Source organism: Gekko japonicus, unplaced genomic scaffold (assembly GCF_001447785.1).
Source record: "Gekko japonicus isolate JY-2015 unplaced genomic scaffold, Gekko_japonicus_V1.1 scaffold2386, whole genome shotgun sequence".
Lineage (NCBI taxonomy): Eukaryota > Metazoa > Chordata > Lepidosauria > Squamata > Gekkonidae > Gekko > Gekko japonicus.
Genome location: NW_015166492.1, coordinates 82,781 through 96,378, shown reverse-complemented (window position 1 = coordinate 96,378; position 13,598 = coordinate 82,781). Strand labels below are relative to the sequence as shown.

Sequence of the window (13,598 nt, the reverse complement as noted above, 5' to 3'; positions counted from 1 at the left end):
GGCTGGCGCCGCCGGACCCTCGTTCTGGAAGAAGACGGCGGGCCCGCCCCGTTCCCACCACCACCGCACGCATTTCACAGACCAATCAGCGGAGGACGGTGCATGGGGGCGGAGTAACCCCCCCCCCCCCCCCCGTTGGCCCTCCTTTTCTCCAGGCAGCCTGTCGCTTTCTCCCTGCTAAGAGCACTCCTCCTCACCCTCTTTCCTTTCCGTAGAGGCCTGTGATCTCACTGCAGCCGGCCCCTCCTGTCCACCACCCCCTGCTCCATCACGGAGCCCGTGGGAGTCGCTCTTTCCAGCCCTGGCCATTCCAGCTGTGCTGCCTGTTCCCCGTACTGGGAGGGAGAGGCCAGTCCCATCCCCCCGCCCCACCCCCAGTCCTTTTGGATGGCTAGCACACTCCATTTCCCTCTTCCACGTCCTTGTGTCTGTCTGCCCACCACTGTTTGGTTCAGCCGTAATGCCAAACCACAACAACGAAACAAGCCGGGAAGGAACGTTAGGCTTGCTCGCGTGATTCCCTCCTCTCCTCGACTGCCACAATCCGGATTAGTGACTTCCTCTTTTGGGGCCCACTGTGGCTTGCCATGACATCTGGATTTGCTGCTGCAGTGGCCCCGCAGATGTTGCTTCGCACTTCTGCTGGCAGTCCCAGTTTTCAGGGCAAGAACCAGCCGCGGTTTGCTGGTTTGGGTATAGTAGCAACTTCTGCAAAATGGGAAGGAACGAATCGGATTGTTGTGAGGGAGGGATCGAGGCGGCCCACCAGGGGACTTGGTGGTGCCTTGTGGGTACTCTGGTGCCCATCAACACCTTTCCTGGTGCCCACCGAGTGCTTTTAGAAAGTGGGCAAGGGGGTAGGTGGGGCTTTTGCCCAGCGGGGCGTCTGATTGGCTGCACGGATTGAAAGGCATGCTGTTAAACAGAGCATCTGCCTGAAATGTTGAAGTGGTATTATTAGAGTTATAATATAGCATTTTATGGCCGGTGTGCTTCCTGTGCCAGCCATTTGGGGATTGCCCCCACCTCCCTGTGTCAGAATTCCAAAGGTGCCCAACGGCTCAAAAAAGTCAGGGGCCGCTGTGCTAGCATAAAGCTTCTTCAGGGCTTGTTCACGCAGTGCCAATTCAGCATTTGGTTTTACATCTGAACCCCCAAACCGTATTAGGTTGCTGGTGAATGTCACCTGCCTGCCCCAGCACTCCAGGACGTCGTGGTGCTGCTAAGTATGAGACATCCCAACGCAACTGGGCAGTTTTGTCCTCTCCTAATCATGGAGCGATCAGATTAATCCACTTGGGGGGGGCGGACCCCCCGTTTCTCCTCCCCTTGTGCTGCAGACCATGTCTGCTCCCTCTCTTTCCCCTCCCGTGATTTTGTGGAGGAATGTCCGGCTGGTTTAGAACTCTGCACTGAACAGACAGCCCAAGCTCTGTGATTAGAGATGCCTATGCAAACGAAGCCCTCTTCCGGGCGGGGCCTGGCAAGGGGGCGTCGACTGTAGAAGTGCTACCCGGAATCACCGGAGATCTTTCCCCCCGTCCATAGTTCGGAACCTTTTATTTTTAAAACAGAGAGAGAGGTTTTTCAGAGGCAACAGAATACCGGTCCCGACACAATCCGACCTGCACGGTGTCACCCCTCCCATCCTGACGTATTATTCCTGCCACTTTGAAAGGGAACTTCCCAACGTTGTTGTGTCAACGCCTGTGGCCCAGCGGGGTTTTCTGGGCATTTCTGAAGCTGCCACTTTTTCACTGTAGATGATTAAATATCAATAAAGAATGATTATTTTGTCACGAGGATCTCTGGCACCTCAGAGCGATGTCCCTCAATGCCCGTCGTTTATGCTTTGCTGTGGGAAAGGACTCTCTGCCCCTCAAATGGCTGCGTTCAGCTCTGGTCCTTTCCCCCATATTTCTAGTTTAAACCATCTCCGTCTTAATCCCATCCTAGAGCCAGAAGGGATAGTGGAGAGACCCCAGATTTGGGCGGCAGGGAAATCCGATCGACACAGTACAATTTTGCAATAGCATTTAGAAGTCTCTAAGTCAGCTTTGTGAAACCTGGCATCACAGTCGCACAGGGCCAATTTTGTTCACTCGGCCATCAAGGCCCAGCATGGCGTAGTTGTTAAAGTGTGGGATGGGGATTTGGGGAACACAGGTTCGAATCCCCACTGGTGCCCCGGAAGCTTGCTGGGTGACCTTGGGCCAGTCACACACTCTCAGCCTAACTTGCCTCACAGGGTTGTTGTGAGGATAAAACAGAGGAAAGGAGAGTGATGGAATCTGCTTTGGGTCCCCGTTGGGGAGAAAGGCAGGGTATAAATACACAAAACAAATAATAGATTTGCCATGGAAACCAGAGTTTCGCCCACTTCAGTCACTGCCAGTTTGAGCCCCAGAATTCAGTCACTACATCATAAGAACATCAGAAGAGCCCCTTGGTCAGACCAGTGAGGATCCATCTGGTCCAGCATCCTGTCTCACATAGTGGCCTCAATCAGTTCCTCTGCAGGGCCAACAACAGGGCACAGAGGCCGAGGCCTTCCCCTCATAAGAACATCAGAAGAGCCCCGCTGGATCAGACCAGTGAGGGTCCATCTGGTCCAGCATCCTGTCTCACACAGGGGCCAGCCAGTTCCTCTGGAGGGCCAACAACAGGGCATAGAGGTCGAGGCCTTCCCCTGATGTTGCCTCCTGGCTCTGGGATCCAGCAGCTCTGAGATCCTTTGCCTCTTGCACAGTGGGGTGTTCCGCGTAACACCCCCCCCATCAGCCCTTTAACACTGACACAGTTTTGTGATTTCCAGTTTTAATTTAATTACTTTCTGTGCTCTCTGGTACACTGTGGGTGGGTAGCTCTGAGATCCTTTGCCTCTTGCACAGTGGGGTGTTCCGCGTAACTGGAGAGAGGCCTTCCCTGGCAGAGGCCATGCTGCTCCCCCCCCCATCAGCCCTTTAACACTGACACAGTTTTGTGATTTCCACTTTTACTTTAATTACTTTCTGTGCTCTCTGGTACACTGTGGGTGGGCAGGACTGGCACAAACCGCCTGGGCTCTGGAATTGGGATACCCTGAACCCTTCCCTGGGCATTGTTGGGGGGTGGGGGCAAGGAGGAGACAGCTTCAGCACCTCTGATTCGGAGCTAAACTCCATTGACAGAGTGATTCAAGGCTGGGGCGGGCGGGCTCATGTTCCAGGTGGGTTGCTCTGTTTGCAGTTAGTCTCTAGGACCCCCTGGGAGCGCGACTGCTCTCATGCTCTGCCGAGTGAGGGCTGTCCCTTCTTAGGAGGGCAGGGTGCTTTCTCACTCGCAGGGAATTGGTTTGTTGCGCTGGGTCAAAGGTCTGTGGCAAAATAGCCACAACTGATGGGGAGGCCGCCAGAGGAAATGGGCGCCAGCTCCCCCCTCTCCCCCACTGGCAGCCCCCCAAGTGGCAGTCTCGGTCCCCGAGATGCCTCATGTCTCCCTAACCCTGATTCCAACCCCGATTTGGTGCTGAGGATGTCCAGAGGGAGGGGGGGGGAAGGGGAGCGGCCCAGATGCCTACTGGGCCCAAGGAGCCGGTGCTGTGGGGCAAGCGAAGCTTAGAGCAGGGCGCAGAAGAATTTCTTCTCCCGGAAGGGGTTTTCTGAGGTGGGCACAGGGGTGATGAGGGGGTCCTCGCAGGCGTGAGCGTCGCAGTAGGTCATCAGGTCTGCTGCTGCCTTGGAGACCTGGAAGCAAAGAGGAGGAGAGAGACGGGAGAACTCTCAAGATGGTCAGGCTGGCCCAGCTGTTCAGACAAGTGACAAGGAAGGCAATTGTGGGCATGACGGTTTGGTTCCATCCGTGGGCTTCTGAGGCAGAGTTCCCACCCTAACTGGCCATGACCATCGCTATACAGCTACCATCTAGAGACAGGTCATCAGGTCTGCTGCTGCCTTGGAGACCTGGAAGCAAAGAGGAGGAGAGAGACGGGAGAACTCTCAAGATGGTCAGGCTGGCCCAGCTGTTCAGACAAGTGACAAGGAAGGCAATTGTGGGCATGACGACGTGGTTCCATCAGTGGGCTTCTGAGGCAGAGTTCCCACCCCAACTGGCCATGACCATCGCTATACAGCAACCATCTAGAGATCTCAGTGCAAAACAGGGTCTCTTTTGCCCTTTATGCTTGCATGCTGCATTGAAAGTTGCTTTATTCTATTGCGTTTGTATCTCGCCCTTCCTCAAATGAGTTCAGGGCAGTGTAGGTGGTTTCCATTGTCCATTTTATCCCCACAACAACCCTGTGAGGCAGGTTTGGATAAGAGAGCGACAGGCCCCCGTGCTCTTCCGTGTCTGACTGGGGCTTTGAACTAGGTTTCCCCAGTCAAAGGGCTTTTCCGCATCCTCATTTTCCTTGCTTGTGTTCCTGTTGCTTCTGGGAGGGGGGTTGGTTTCTGTTCTGCATGTTTTGCTCCCTCTAGTGGTCAATTCGATATTACATCGGTTTATGTCCAGCCTATCTCCCTGAAGATTTCAACTGCAATTTTTTTAATGCTGGACATACACCGATGTTATATCAAATCAACCACTAGAGGGAGCAAAACGTGTGCAGAACAGAAAAAAAACAAAATGGGAAGACACAAGCAAGAAAAATGAGAATGCAGGAGAGTCCACGGTCTGTCACTAGACACCACCCTAGCCTACAGGAGGCTCTGGCGTTCCCAGCTGTTCCATTTTTTAATTGGAGGGGCCGGGGATTGAACCTGGGACCTTCAGCATGCCAAGCAGATGCTCCACAGCCCTTCCCCCCAACTCTATCCTTGTACGTGCAAAGAAGCACCTGCATCTTCTGCAGCCTTCTATGGTGTGTGTTGCATCTTCATCTCTCTGGGGCCTGGCTTTGAGGTAGGCCCAGTCCACACCAGGTATGCCACAACCTGGAACACTGCCTTTCAGGCCACAGGTGCTCCAGTACTCATGAATTTTATACAGACAAACAAGAAAAGGTAAGTTCTGGATCAATCTTGGTTGGGGAGCACCTTTGGGGGAATTCTTTGGGGCAACATTCTTCCTCAAGCACCTTTGGGGGAATTCTTTCTGGCAACATTCTTCCTCAAGCACCTTTGGGGGACTTCTTTCTGGCAACATTCTTTCTCAAGAAGCCAACGTTTTAGGACTGTTAGAGTCAAGTCCAGGAGCCCTTTAGAGACCAAGATTTTCAGGCTTGCTGTCTGATGAAGAGAGCTTTGACGCTTGAAAGCTCATACCCTGAAGATCGTGTTGGTCTCTTAAGATGCTACTGGACTTCTGTCTAACTTCTCTATTGCAGACTAACTTGGCTGCCCCCCTGAAACTGACATTTCAGCCTACCCGTCTGCTATTGTCATGTGGCACACGAAATCACTCTATTCTCCAACGATAAGGACAGATGAACTTACATTCTAGCCGTATCTGAAGAAATGAGCAGTGGGTCAGGAAAGCTCCTACCCTGCCACAGATTTTGTTAGTCTTTAATGCGCTAGTGGACTCTTGCTCTTTTCTTCTGCTATAGACGAAGACGCCTACCCCGTCTTGAGCTAGGAGCTGCAGATTAATTTGAGTGGGATGAATACCAGCTCTTGCCACATGAGGGCGTATCTGTACAACCTACTGGTTACCAGACAGCAACACACACCCCCACCAATGTTCCCTCTAAGCTGTGGAGTCTCGTGAGCAAAAATTCTACTTTGTGAGCTCCTGGCATGAAAGTTGTGAGCGAGCGATTTGGCTACTGCATAAATTAGTTTCCTCTGGAGCCATCCTTCCTGAGCTAAGACAAAAATGTGTGAGCCGGAGGCTAAAAAACTGAGCTAGCTCACATTAACTCAGCTTAGAGGGAATACTGACCCCCACTCCCCCCAAAAAACACCCTTGTTTTTGAACAGTTTAAAATGCAATGCAATTATTTGGGAGGAAAGGTAGGAGTGGCTATTTGGATCCTTTTACAAATGTGCAGCAGCTCCACATTCTTTGCACAGGAGCTGAATACGTTAGAAAGGTTTGTGGCCTGCCCAGCAGTCTTGGCGTGGCTTAGTCTGTGCAAAGAGCCCTGGCTTCTCCTGGAACTGAGCAACAATATCTGGGCTGAGAGTCATGACAGTTAAGCAAGACTGAAACTGATTTGCATTAGGAGTGGCGACGTGCTCTGCAAGAAGGGAGGGGCTGCCTTCAGTCCTGTATGGGCACACACCCCCTCCAATAAGACCATATCCTCCATGATCTACTTAATGCATGTTAAATTTACAAAGCAAGGCCCCATATTAGAGCTTCCAAAGTTGGCTTGGAAAAAACGAGATTTGGAGCAGTACCCAGGAAGCTCAGTGGTACTATGATGCTGTCGAATTCACATTCAGAAGCTGCCATTTCCTCCAGGGGAACTGATCACCGGAGTCTGAAAATGAATTGCAATCCCAGGAGAACCACAGGCCCCACCTGGAGGATGGCAGCCCTGCGCCACGCCTTCCAGCACTGAATGCATCACTAGTCTCTTCAGTGATTCGCTGGTTTAAGGAGACAAGTACATGTGGCTTCTCATTAAAAATTTGCCATGGCACTTTTACCAAACAGAATTTAGAACAAAACACCAAACTCATCAGTGGATGTATACCAGAATAATAGTTAAAAAAAAACACCCACAATCCTAATTACCAAAACATGTTTTGTTTGTCTTTTTGGAAGAACAGGATCAAAGAGCCCCCAAGGAATGACCTGGGGCGTGCATAGCAAAGATCCTGCTTTCAGAGAAGACCAGTCTTGGCAAATCTCAAAACACTGTAGAGCAGGCATGTCCAACTTCGAACAGGTAGCATAGGCGTAATCTTCGTGGGGGCGGTGGGGTGTCAGCCCCCGCCGAAATTTTCAGGAAGGTGCTCAGCCTCCCCCGGGAGCCACCCTTGCTCCTAGCAAAGCAATGCCTCTGGCCCAGCCCCAGCCTCCCCCGGGAAATTGGAAAGTCTACACCCTTGACAGGTAGTGATCTATTTTTTCCGGCCAAAAGTGCCACTGATATACCACAATGAAAATAAAGTTTCAAATTAGTTTCAATTTAGAATTTAACCCACTAAAGTTGGATTCCACCCCCCTCCAAAAAAAAAACACAAACCCACACATGCAGTTCTAAAAGTAAAAATAAGAATTCATACTGGCACCAATAATCAAATACCACCAAACAATCATAAAAAAAACCCCAAACACCTGTCCAGCATACCAGGAGACCAAGTGGGGCTGGTGATCTACCTCTGACCCAGTAGATCACGATCTACCTGTTGGACATACCTGCTGTAGAGGATCGATGTAGTCCATGAACTGTGTTTGCCAAGATGTGTAGAGAAACCACTTAAGTCTGCAAGACTATTAGCACCAGCTAAAGTCTCGGGGGTGGGAGGTGCCTGCAGTGTGTGGTGTTTCTGGTCCAGCCCTGGTAAGAGAAGTAGCCACCTTGCCCCTCCCTGCCTTCTTTTGCCCCCCCTCCCATTCATACCTTTATCCTGCACATGCTGGCTTCGATCTTCAGCTGCTCCACCATTTTCCGGGCCTGTCCGATGCTCATGGTGCTGTTGACGGGGGTCTCGCCCTTCATGGCGATGCTGTAAAGGGGCGCAAGGTAAGAAATTGGGGGGAGGGGAGAGAGTGGCTGCCACTTTTTATTTTTTTTAAGATGAGACAAATTTACGAAGGAGAGCGCGTGGTTTCTTCCTCTGGCATAATACTAGGACTGGAGAGCACCCAATTAAGTTGAAGGCCAGTAGATTCAGGATAGATCAAAAGGAAACACTTCTTGACTCAAGTAAATAGTGGAATTCGCTGCCAGTGGAGGTAGCGTAATTTTAGAAAGGGGCTAGACAGATTCACCGAGGAGAGGTCCATGAGCAGCTACTAGCTGTGATGACTAAAGGGAACCTCTGAATACCAGTGCCAGGAGGCAGTATTGGGGGGGGGGGCTTGTGCCCTGTTTGTTGGTCCTTCTGGGCAACCGGTTGGCCATGGGTGGAACAAGAAGAAGAAGAGAAGAGATTGGATTTATACCCCACCCTTCACTACCCAAAGGAGTCTCAGAGTGGCTTACACACTCCTTTCCCTTCCCCTCCCCACAACAGACCCCCTGTGAGGTAGGTGGGGTTGAGAGAGCTCTGACACAAACTGCTCTTTTTCAAGGACCGCTCTTTTCAGAACTACGGCTTGCCCAAGGTCATCCAGCAGGTGCAAGTGGAGGAGCGGGGGAATCAAACCCGGTTCTCCCAGATTAGAGTCCGCGCACTTAACCACAACGCCAAACTGGCTCTCCCAGATGGACCCCTAGCCGATCCAGCAGGGCTCTTCAGCTCTTCTCACATTTCCAGCAGCAGCCTACCAGGCCCTTCCAGGGGGCTCAGGAAAAAGGCATGAAGGAAACAGCTTTCCCTATCGGTTGTCCCCAGTTGCTGTCACTGGGAGGCAGACTGCAGCTGGACGCGGAAGTTCCACTTAGCGATCGTAGATGATTAGAAATACAATTACAATGATAAAATAAATTAATCAGGAGGTTCCTATATGGTGGTCTCCCACCCAAGGTTCGTGTGGGAGGAGGCTGTCCTTAAGGTATGTCGGTCCCAGGCCGTACAGGGCTTTAAAGGTCAATACTGGCACCTTGAGTTGAGCCCAGAATAAAACTGGAAGCCACCCTAGGTGGAACAAGACAGGAATGAGAGGGCCTTGGCCTGGGTGGCCCAGCCAGCTGGCTTTTGTAAAGCTAAGCAAGATCAGTCCTGGTTATTACTTGGATGGGAGACCCCCAAGAATGTCCAGGCTTCCTACGCAGAGACAGGCAGCAGCAAAGTACCTCTGAGAATGTGACTTAATCCCCTCCTCACACACCAAATTAGCTGTTGCTTTTAGCTGGTTGTCCTTTTTTGTGCTTGATTGGGGGGGTATTTTTTGTGTGTGTGTGCCTGTGCCTGGAAGTCATGGCGACCTCTGGGGCACGGAGGACATTCAGAGAAGCGGCTTGATAGCCTGCCTCTGGCCTCCCGGCCCTGGTGTTCTCTGGAGGTCTCCTACCCAAATACTTGCCAGGGTCGTCCCTGCTTAGCTTCTGAGATCTGATGAGATCCGGCTTGCCTGGGCGATCCAGGTCAGGGTTTATGCTTCTTCTTCTTCTTTTTTAATGTAGCACAAGGACCCTGGGCAGTGTTCCCGCTAAGCTGAGTTAGTGTGAGCTGGCTCACAGTTCTTTAGCCTCCAGCTCACAGATTTTTGTCTTCACTCAGGAAGGAGGGCTCCGGAGCAAACTGATTTCTCCAGAAGCCGACTCGCTCGCTCACAACTTTAATGTCGGGAGCTCACAAAGTAGAATTTTTGCTCACAAGACTCCACCGCTTAGAGGGAACATTGACCCTGGGTATCTTTTCTATGATGGGAATGTAAAGGCTGCAAAAGGTTCTGGAGGACCAATCTCTTAACTAATGCATTATTTACCGTATGGCATTGTGTGTAGAATAGCCAGGAGGTCCTAGGATTGTCCGGCAGCCACAAGTTGTAGCTCTTAGCGTTATGCTAATGGTGAGCTAGACTTGTGTTTAGGGGCTGAGAGAGCTCTGAGAGGATGGTGACTGGCCCAAGGTCACCTAGCAGGCTTCGTGTGGCGGAGGAGTGGGGAATATACAACCCGGTTCTCCAGATTAGAGTCTGCTGCTCTTAGCCACGGCATCTGCTGTGATAGTGAAATGGAAGCTCCGTGCTAAGAGACAGTATACTTTTGATACCAAATGCTGGGGATGTTCACGGGGGAAGGGCAATTTCCTTCATCACCTGGCTGTGGGCTTCCTGGAGGCAAGGTATATCAATGAAGAAGAAGAGTTGGATTTATACCCCGCCCTTCACTACCGGAAGGAGTCTCAGAGCGGCTTACAACCTCCTTCCCTTCCTCTCCCCACAACAGACAACCTGTGAGGCAGGTGGGGCTGAGAGCTCTCTTGAGAACTGCCCTTGAGAGAACAGCTCTGAGAGAACTTGTGACTGACCCAAGGTCACACCAGCAGCTGCATGTGGAGGAGTGGGGAATCAAACCCGGTTCTCCCAGATTGGAGTCTGCTCTCCTAACCACTACACCAAACTGGCTCTCTTTGAAAGAGGATGTAGGACTAGATGGACCTTCAGCCAGAGCCAACAGGGCAGTTCACGTCCTCCTCAGTGACGTAGACCTACCAACTCCTTGTTGAAAGGCCCAGTGCTCCAAGCTGCCCCACCTAATGCACGGATCTCCACAGGCCACCTCCCTCTGCTGTCTGCTATAGCTTCTTCCTGAATGAGAGCCAGCGCCATGCAGAGGTCAGAACGTCCAATCAGGATCTGGGAAGCCCTGGCTGCTGTCTCCTGGGTAGCTTTGGGCACTCTCTCTCTCTTTCGGGCCACTCACTCTCTCAGCCTAACCTACCTCACGGGGTTGTCGTGAGGATAAAATGGAGGATGGGAGAATGATGTAAGCCACTCTGGTCCTCATTGGGGAGGCAAGGATAAATGAAAATTAATTAAACTAATAATTTTTAAAAATGAAGTGATGCAGATATGAAAATGGGATTCAACCCACTAATATTACCATGTTTTACTATCTGGTTTCAATAGGAGGGTTAGTAAGAAACTTATGACCACCACAAATGCACAGTTTTTAAGAGAACGGATAATATCGCCTGGTGCGTTACCAGTCCCGATCAGAGCTTTTAAATAGAGTTTGGCCCCAGTTGGACCGGGAATCTGTTGTGGATGCCAGAAACCATAAGAATTAAGATGGCAGTGCCTTTGAACATGCGCAGAGTAGTCCCGATGAACAACAGCCCCACAAGCAAAATTTGGGACTGAGGTAGAAGAAGAAGAGACTGGATTTATACCCCACCCTTCACTCAGAGTCTCAGAGCAGTTTACAGTCTCCTTTCCCTTCCCCTCTCCTACCCACCCTAGACACCCTGTGAGGTAGGTGGGGCTGAGAGAGCTCTTTCGAGGGCTGCTCTTGAGAGAACAGCTCTGAGAGAACTTGTGACTGACCCAAGGTCACACCAGCAGCTGCATGTGGAGGAGTGGGGGAATCAAACCCGGTTCTCCCAGATTAGAGTCCACACTCCTAACCACTACACCAAACTGGCTCTCAGTGAAAGGCTTCCAGGCAGTTCCAGTTGTTTTGTGAGGGCTTTTTTGGGGGGGGGGCTGAGTAGACAGCGCCTCAGGCCCTCTTCTGCCCATCACCAAGCTCTCCTCATGCTTCCTTGTCCACCCACCCACTTATGCGTGGGCGGGGGTCAGCAACACTGGGCCCACTGGCATACGATTGCCCACTCCAGGCTGGGAAACAGCTGGCGATTTGGGGGGTGGAGCCTGAGGAGGGCAGGGCTTGTGGAGAGGAAGGACTTCAATGAGGTACAGTGCCACAGAGTTCACCTTCCAAAGCGGCCATTTTCTCCAGCAGAACGGATCTCTGTCACCTGGAGATCAGTTGTCATAGCGGGAGATGGCCGGCTGGAGGTCTCTCCGGGTCTGCGGATGCCAGCCCTGCTCCCAGCGAAGGTTACCTTGCAGGAGCCTCCTCTTAAAAACGGAGGGCAATCTCTGAGCCTCAACTGCCCAGCACCACTAAGGTGGGCAGATATTTTAAGAACAGTGTTTGGGGGCTCAGAAGGGCCACAGATTCCCTGTTGAATTTGTAACCCCGCCCCCTTCCCATAAGCCCATCAAGTCTTGCTTATCATATAAGAGCCCAGAGCAGCACACATGATTTTTCCGAGGGTTGCCCTGGCCACTGGCGGGCGATGGGAGAGTAGGGTTGCCAGATCCAGGCTGAGAAACGCCTGGAGATTTGGGGGTGGACCCTGGAGAGGACATGGGCCTCAGTGGGGTACAATGTCCTACAGTCCACCCTCCAAAGCAGCCATTTTTCCCCAGAGGAACTGATCTCTGTAGTCTGGAGATGAGCTCTAATTCCGGGGGATCCCCAGCTCCCACCCACCTGGAGGCTGGCATCCCTGTCCCCCACCTTTTATTTTCACAACAACTCTGTGAGGTTGGCCTGAGACTGTGACTGTCACAAGGTGACTAGTTGCTTCATGGATGACGGGAGATTTGAACTCGGAACTCTTTGGTCATAGTTTAATACTCCTAAATGCTATACTGGTTAGTCTGAAGGTGGGCAAATTAGAGTTGCCAGGTTTCCCCTGGCCAGCAGCAGGGATGGGGGAGTACGGTTGCCAGACCCGGTTGGGAAAACTCCTGGAGATTTGGAGATGGAGCCTGGGGAGGACAGGGACTTCAGTGGGGTACAATGCCACAGAGTCCACTCTCCAAAGCATCCATTTTCTCCAGGGGAACTGATCTCTGTCGTCCAGTGAGGAGCTGTGATTTTGGAGGATCTCCAGGTCCCACCTGGAGGCTGGCATTCCTAGTGCAAACACCCGGTCCAGGTCAGCCAGTAAGATCCATGCTGACAGGGATTCAAACCAACTCTGTTCATAGCCTTCTGTGTACATGCTGCAGTTGTACTAGAACTGCATCATAGCCCGGGCCTGCATGAGTAAGAGTGGAATGCTAAGCATGTATCCGGAGTCCAACAGGGTTTACTTCCTAATAAGTGTGCTTAGGATTGAAATCTAGGCCCCGTTCATGACTTGTGTGCCCATGATTCTGACCTCCCATCCTGCCATATATACAGCCCCCACACGAAAGCTGTGTGTAAAATGCACCTTAGCTGAAATCCAAACATCAGTGTTTCCTCTAAGCTGAGTTTGTGTGAGCTAGCTCACAGTTTCTTAGTCTCTGGCTCACACATTTTTCTCTTAGCTCAGGAAGGATGGCTCCAGAGCAAACTAATTTATGCAGTAGCCAGATCACTCGCTCACAACTTTAATGCCAGTAGCTCAGAAGGTAGAATCTTTGCTCACAAGACTCCACAGCGTAGAGGGAACATTGCGCCCATGGCAGGATTGACTGAGGGGGGGGGGAACACCCCTCATTTTCCTATTGCTTAAGTTCTAGCTGATGCTTTTTAAAATATATATCTCTGGGAGACAGGAATAAATGACAAGAGCATTTCTGGGCATGGCCAGAGTGTTTTTCTCACACCACTGGGGAGAAAGGGTTCTCGGGGATCTGGCTGCCAAACTTGCTAAAACCCCAGCCTGTTTAGAAATTAGCCACCTATGCAGCCTGAAAAACAGAGAGAGCATGATGGTGTTCAACCTTGCAAGAGAGTTGTTATAATGGAGAATACCAGAAAATATTTCTTTCCCTTTGAGCAGTAGGGAGGAGGATTATAAAGCTACCAGAGACGAGCCGTATTTTTTCCTCTTCCTTTTAAACCATTCATTCTTAGAATATTCTATCATCCTGTGCTCCCCACCCCCCTTTACGTTTTTTTCTTTCTGGGCCTTGGTTCCCATGTTATCCACAATAGCGTATTCAGTACATGCTGTGTGGTTCAGGCTTAATGAAAGAAGCTGGGGGCTTTTTCATGTTTTATAGCCCCTCCCTCAAGAAGTAGTACCCACCTCTGCAAACGTACCCTTTCTTTTTGCCCTCAAGTCACAGCCGACTTATAGTTACCCTGTGGGGTTTTCAAGGCAGGA

The 13,598-nt window shown here is 51.3% G+C and overlaps 1 protein-coding gene across 1 annotated transcript; it reads right to left on the bottom strand.

Annotated features, from left to right (window-relative positions):
• Nucleotides 1-2,862: 2,862 nt before the first annotated feature.
• Nucleotides 2,863-7,599, bottom strand: GNG3 (guanine nucleotide binding protein (G protein), gamma 3). Its single transcript, XM_015412183.1, has 2 exons — nucleotides 7,496-7,599; nucleotides 2,863-3,725 (listed from the first exon to the last, which is right to left on the bottom strand). The coding sequence occupies exons 1-2, from the start codon at nucleotides 7,592-7,594 to the stop codon at nucleotides 3,597-3,599; spliced, it is 228 nt and encodes a 75-aa protein (XP_015267669.1). The 5' UTR covers nucleotides 7,595-7,599; the 3' UTR covers nucleotides 2,863-3,596.
• Nucleotides 7,600-13,598: the final 5,999 nt, after the last annotated feature.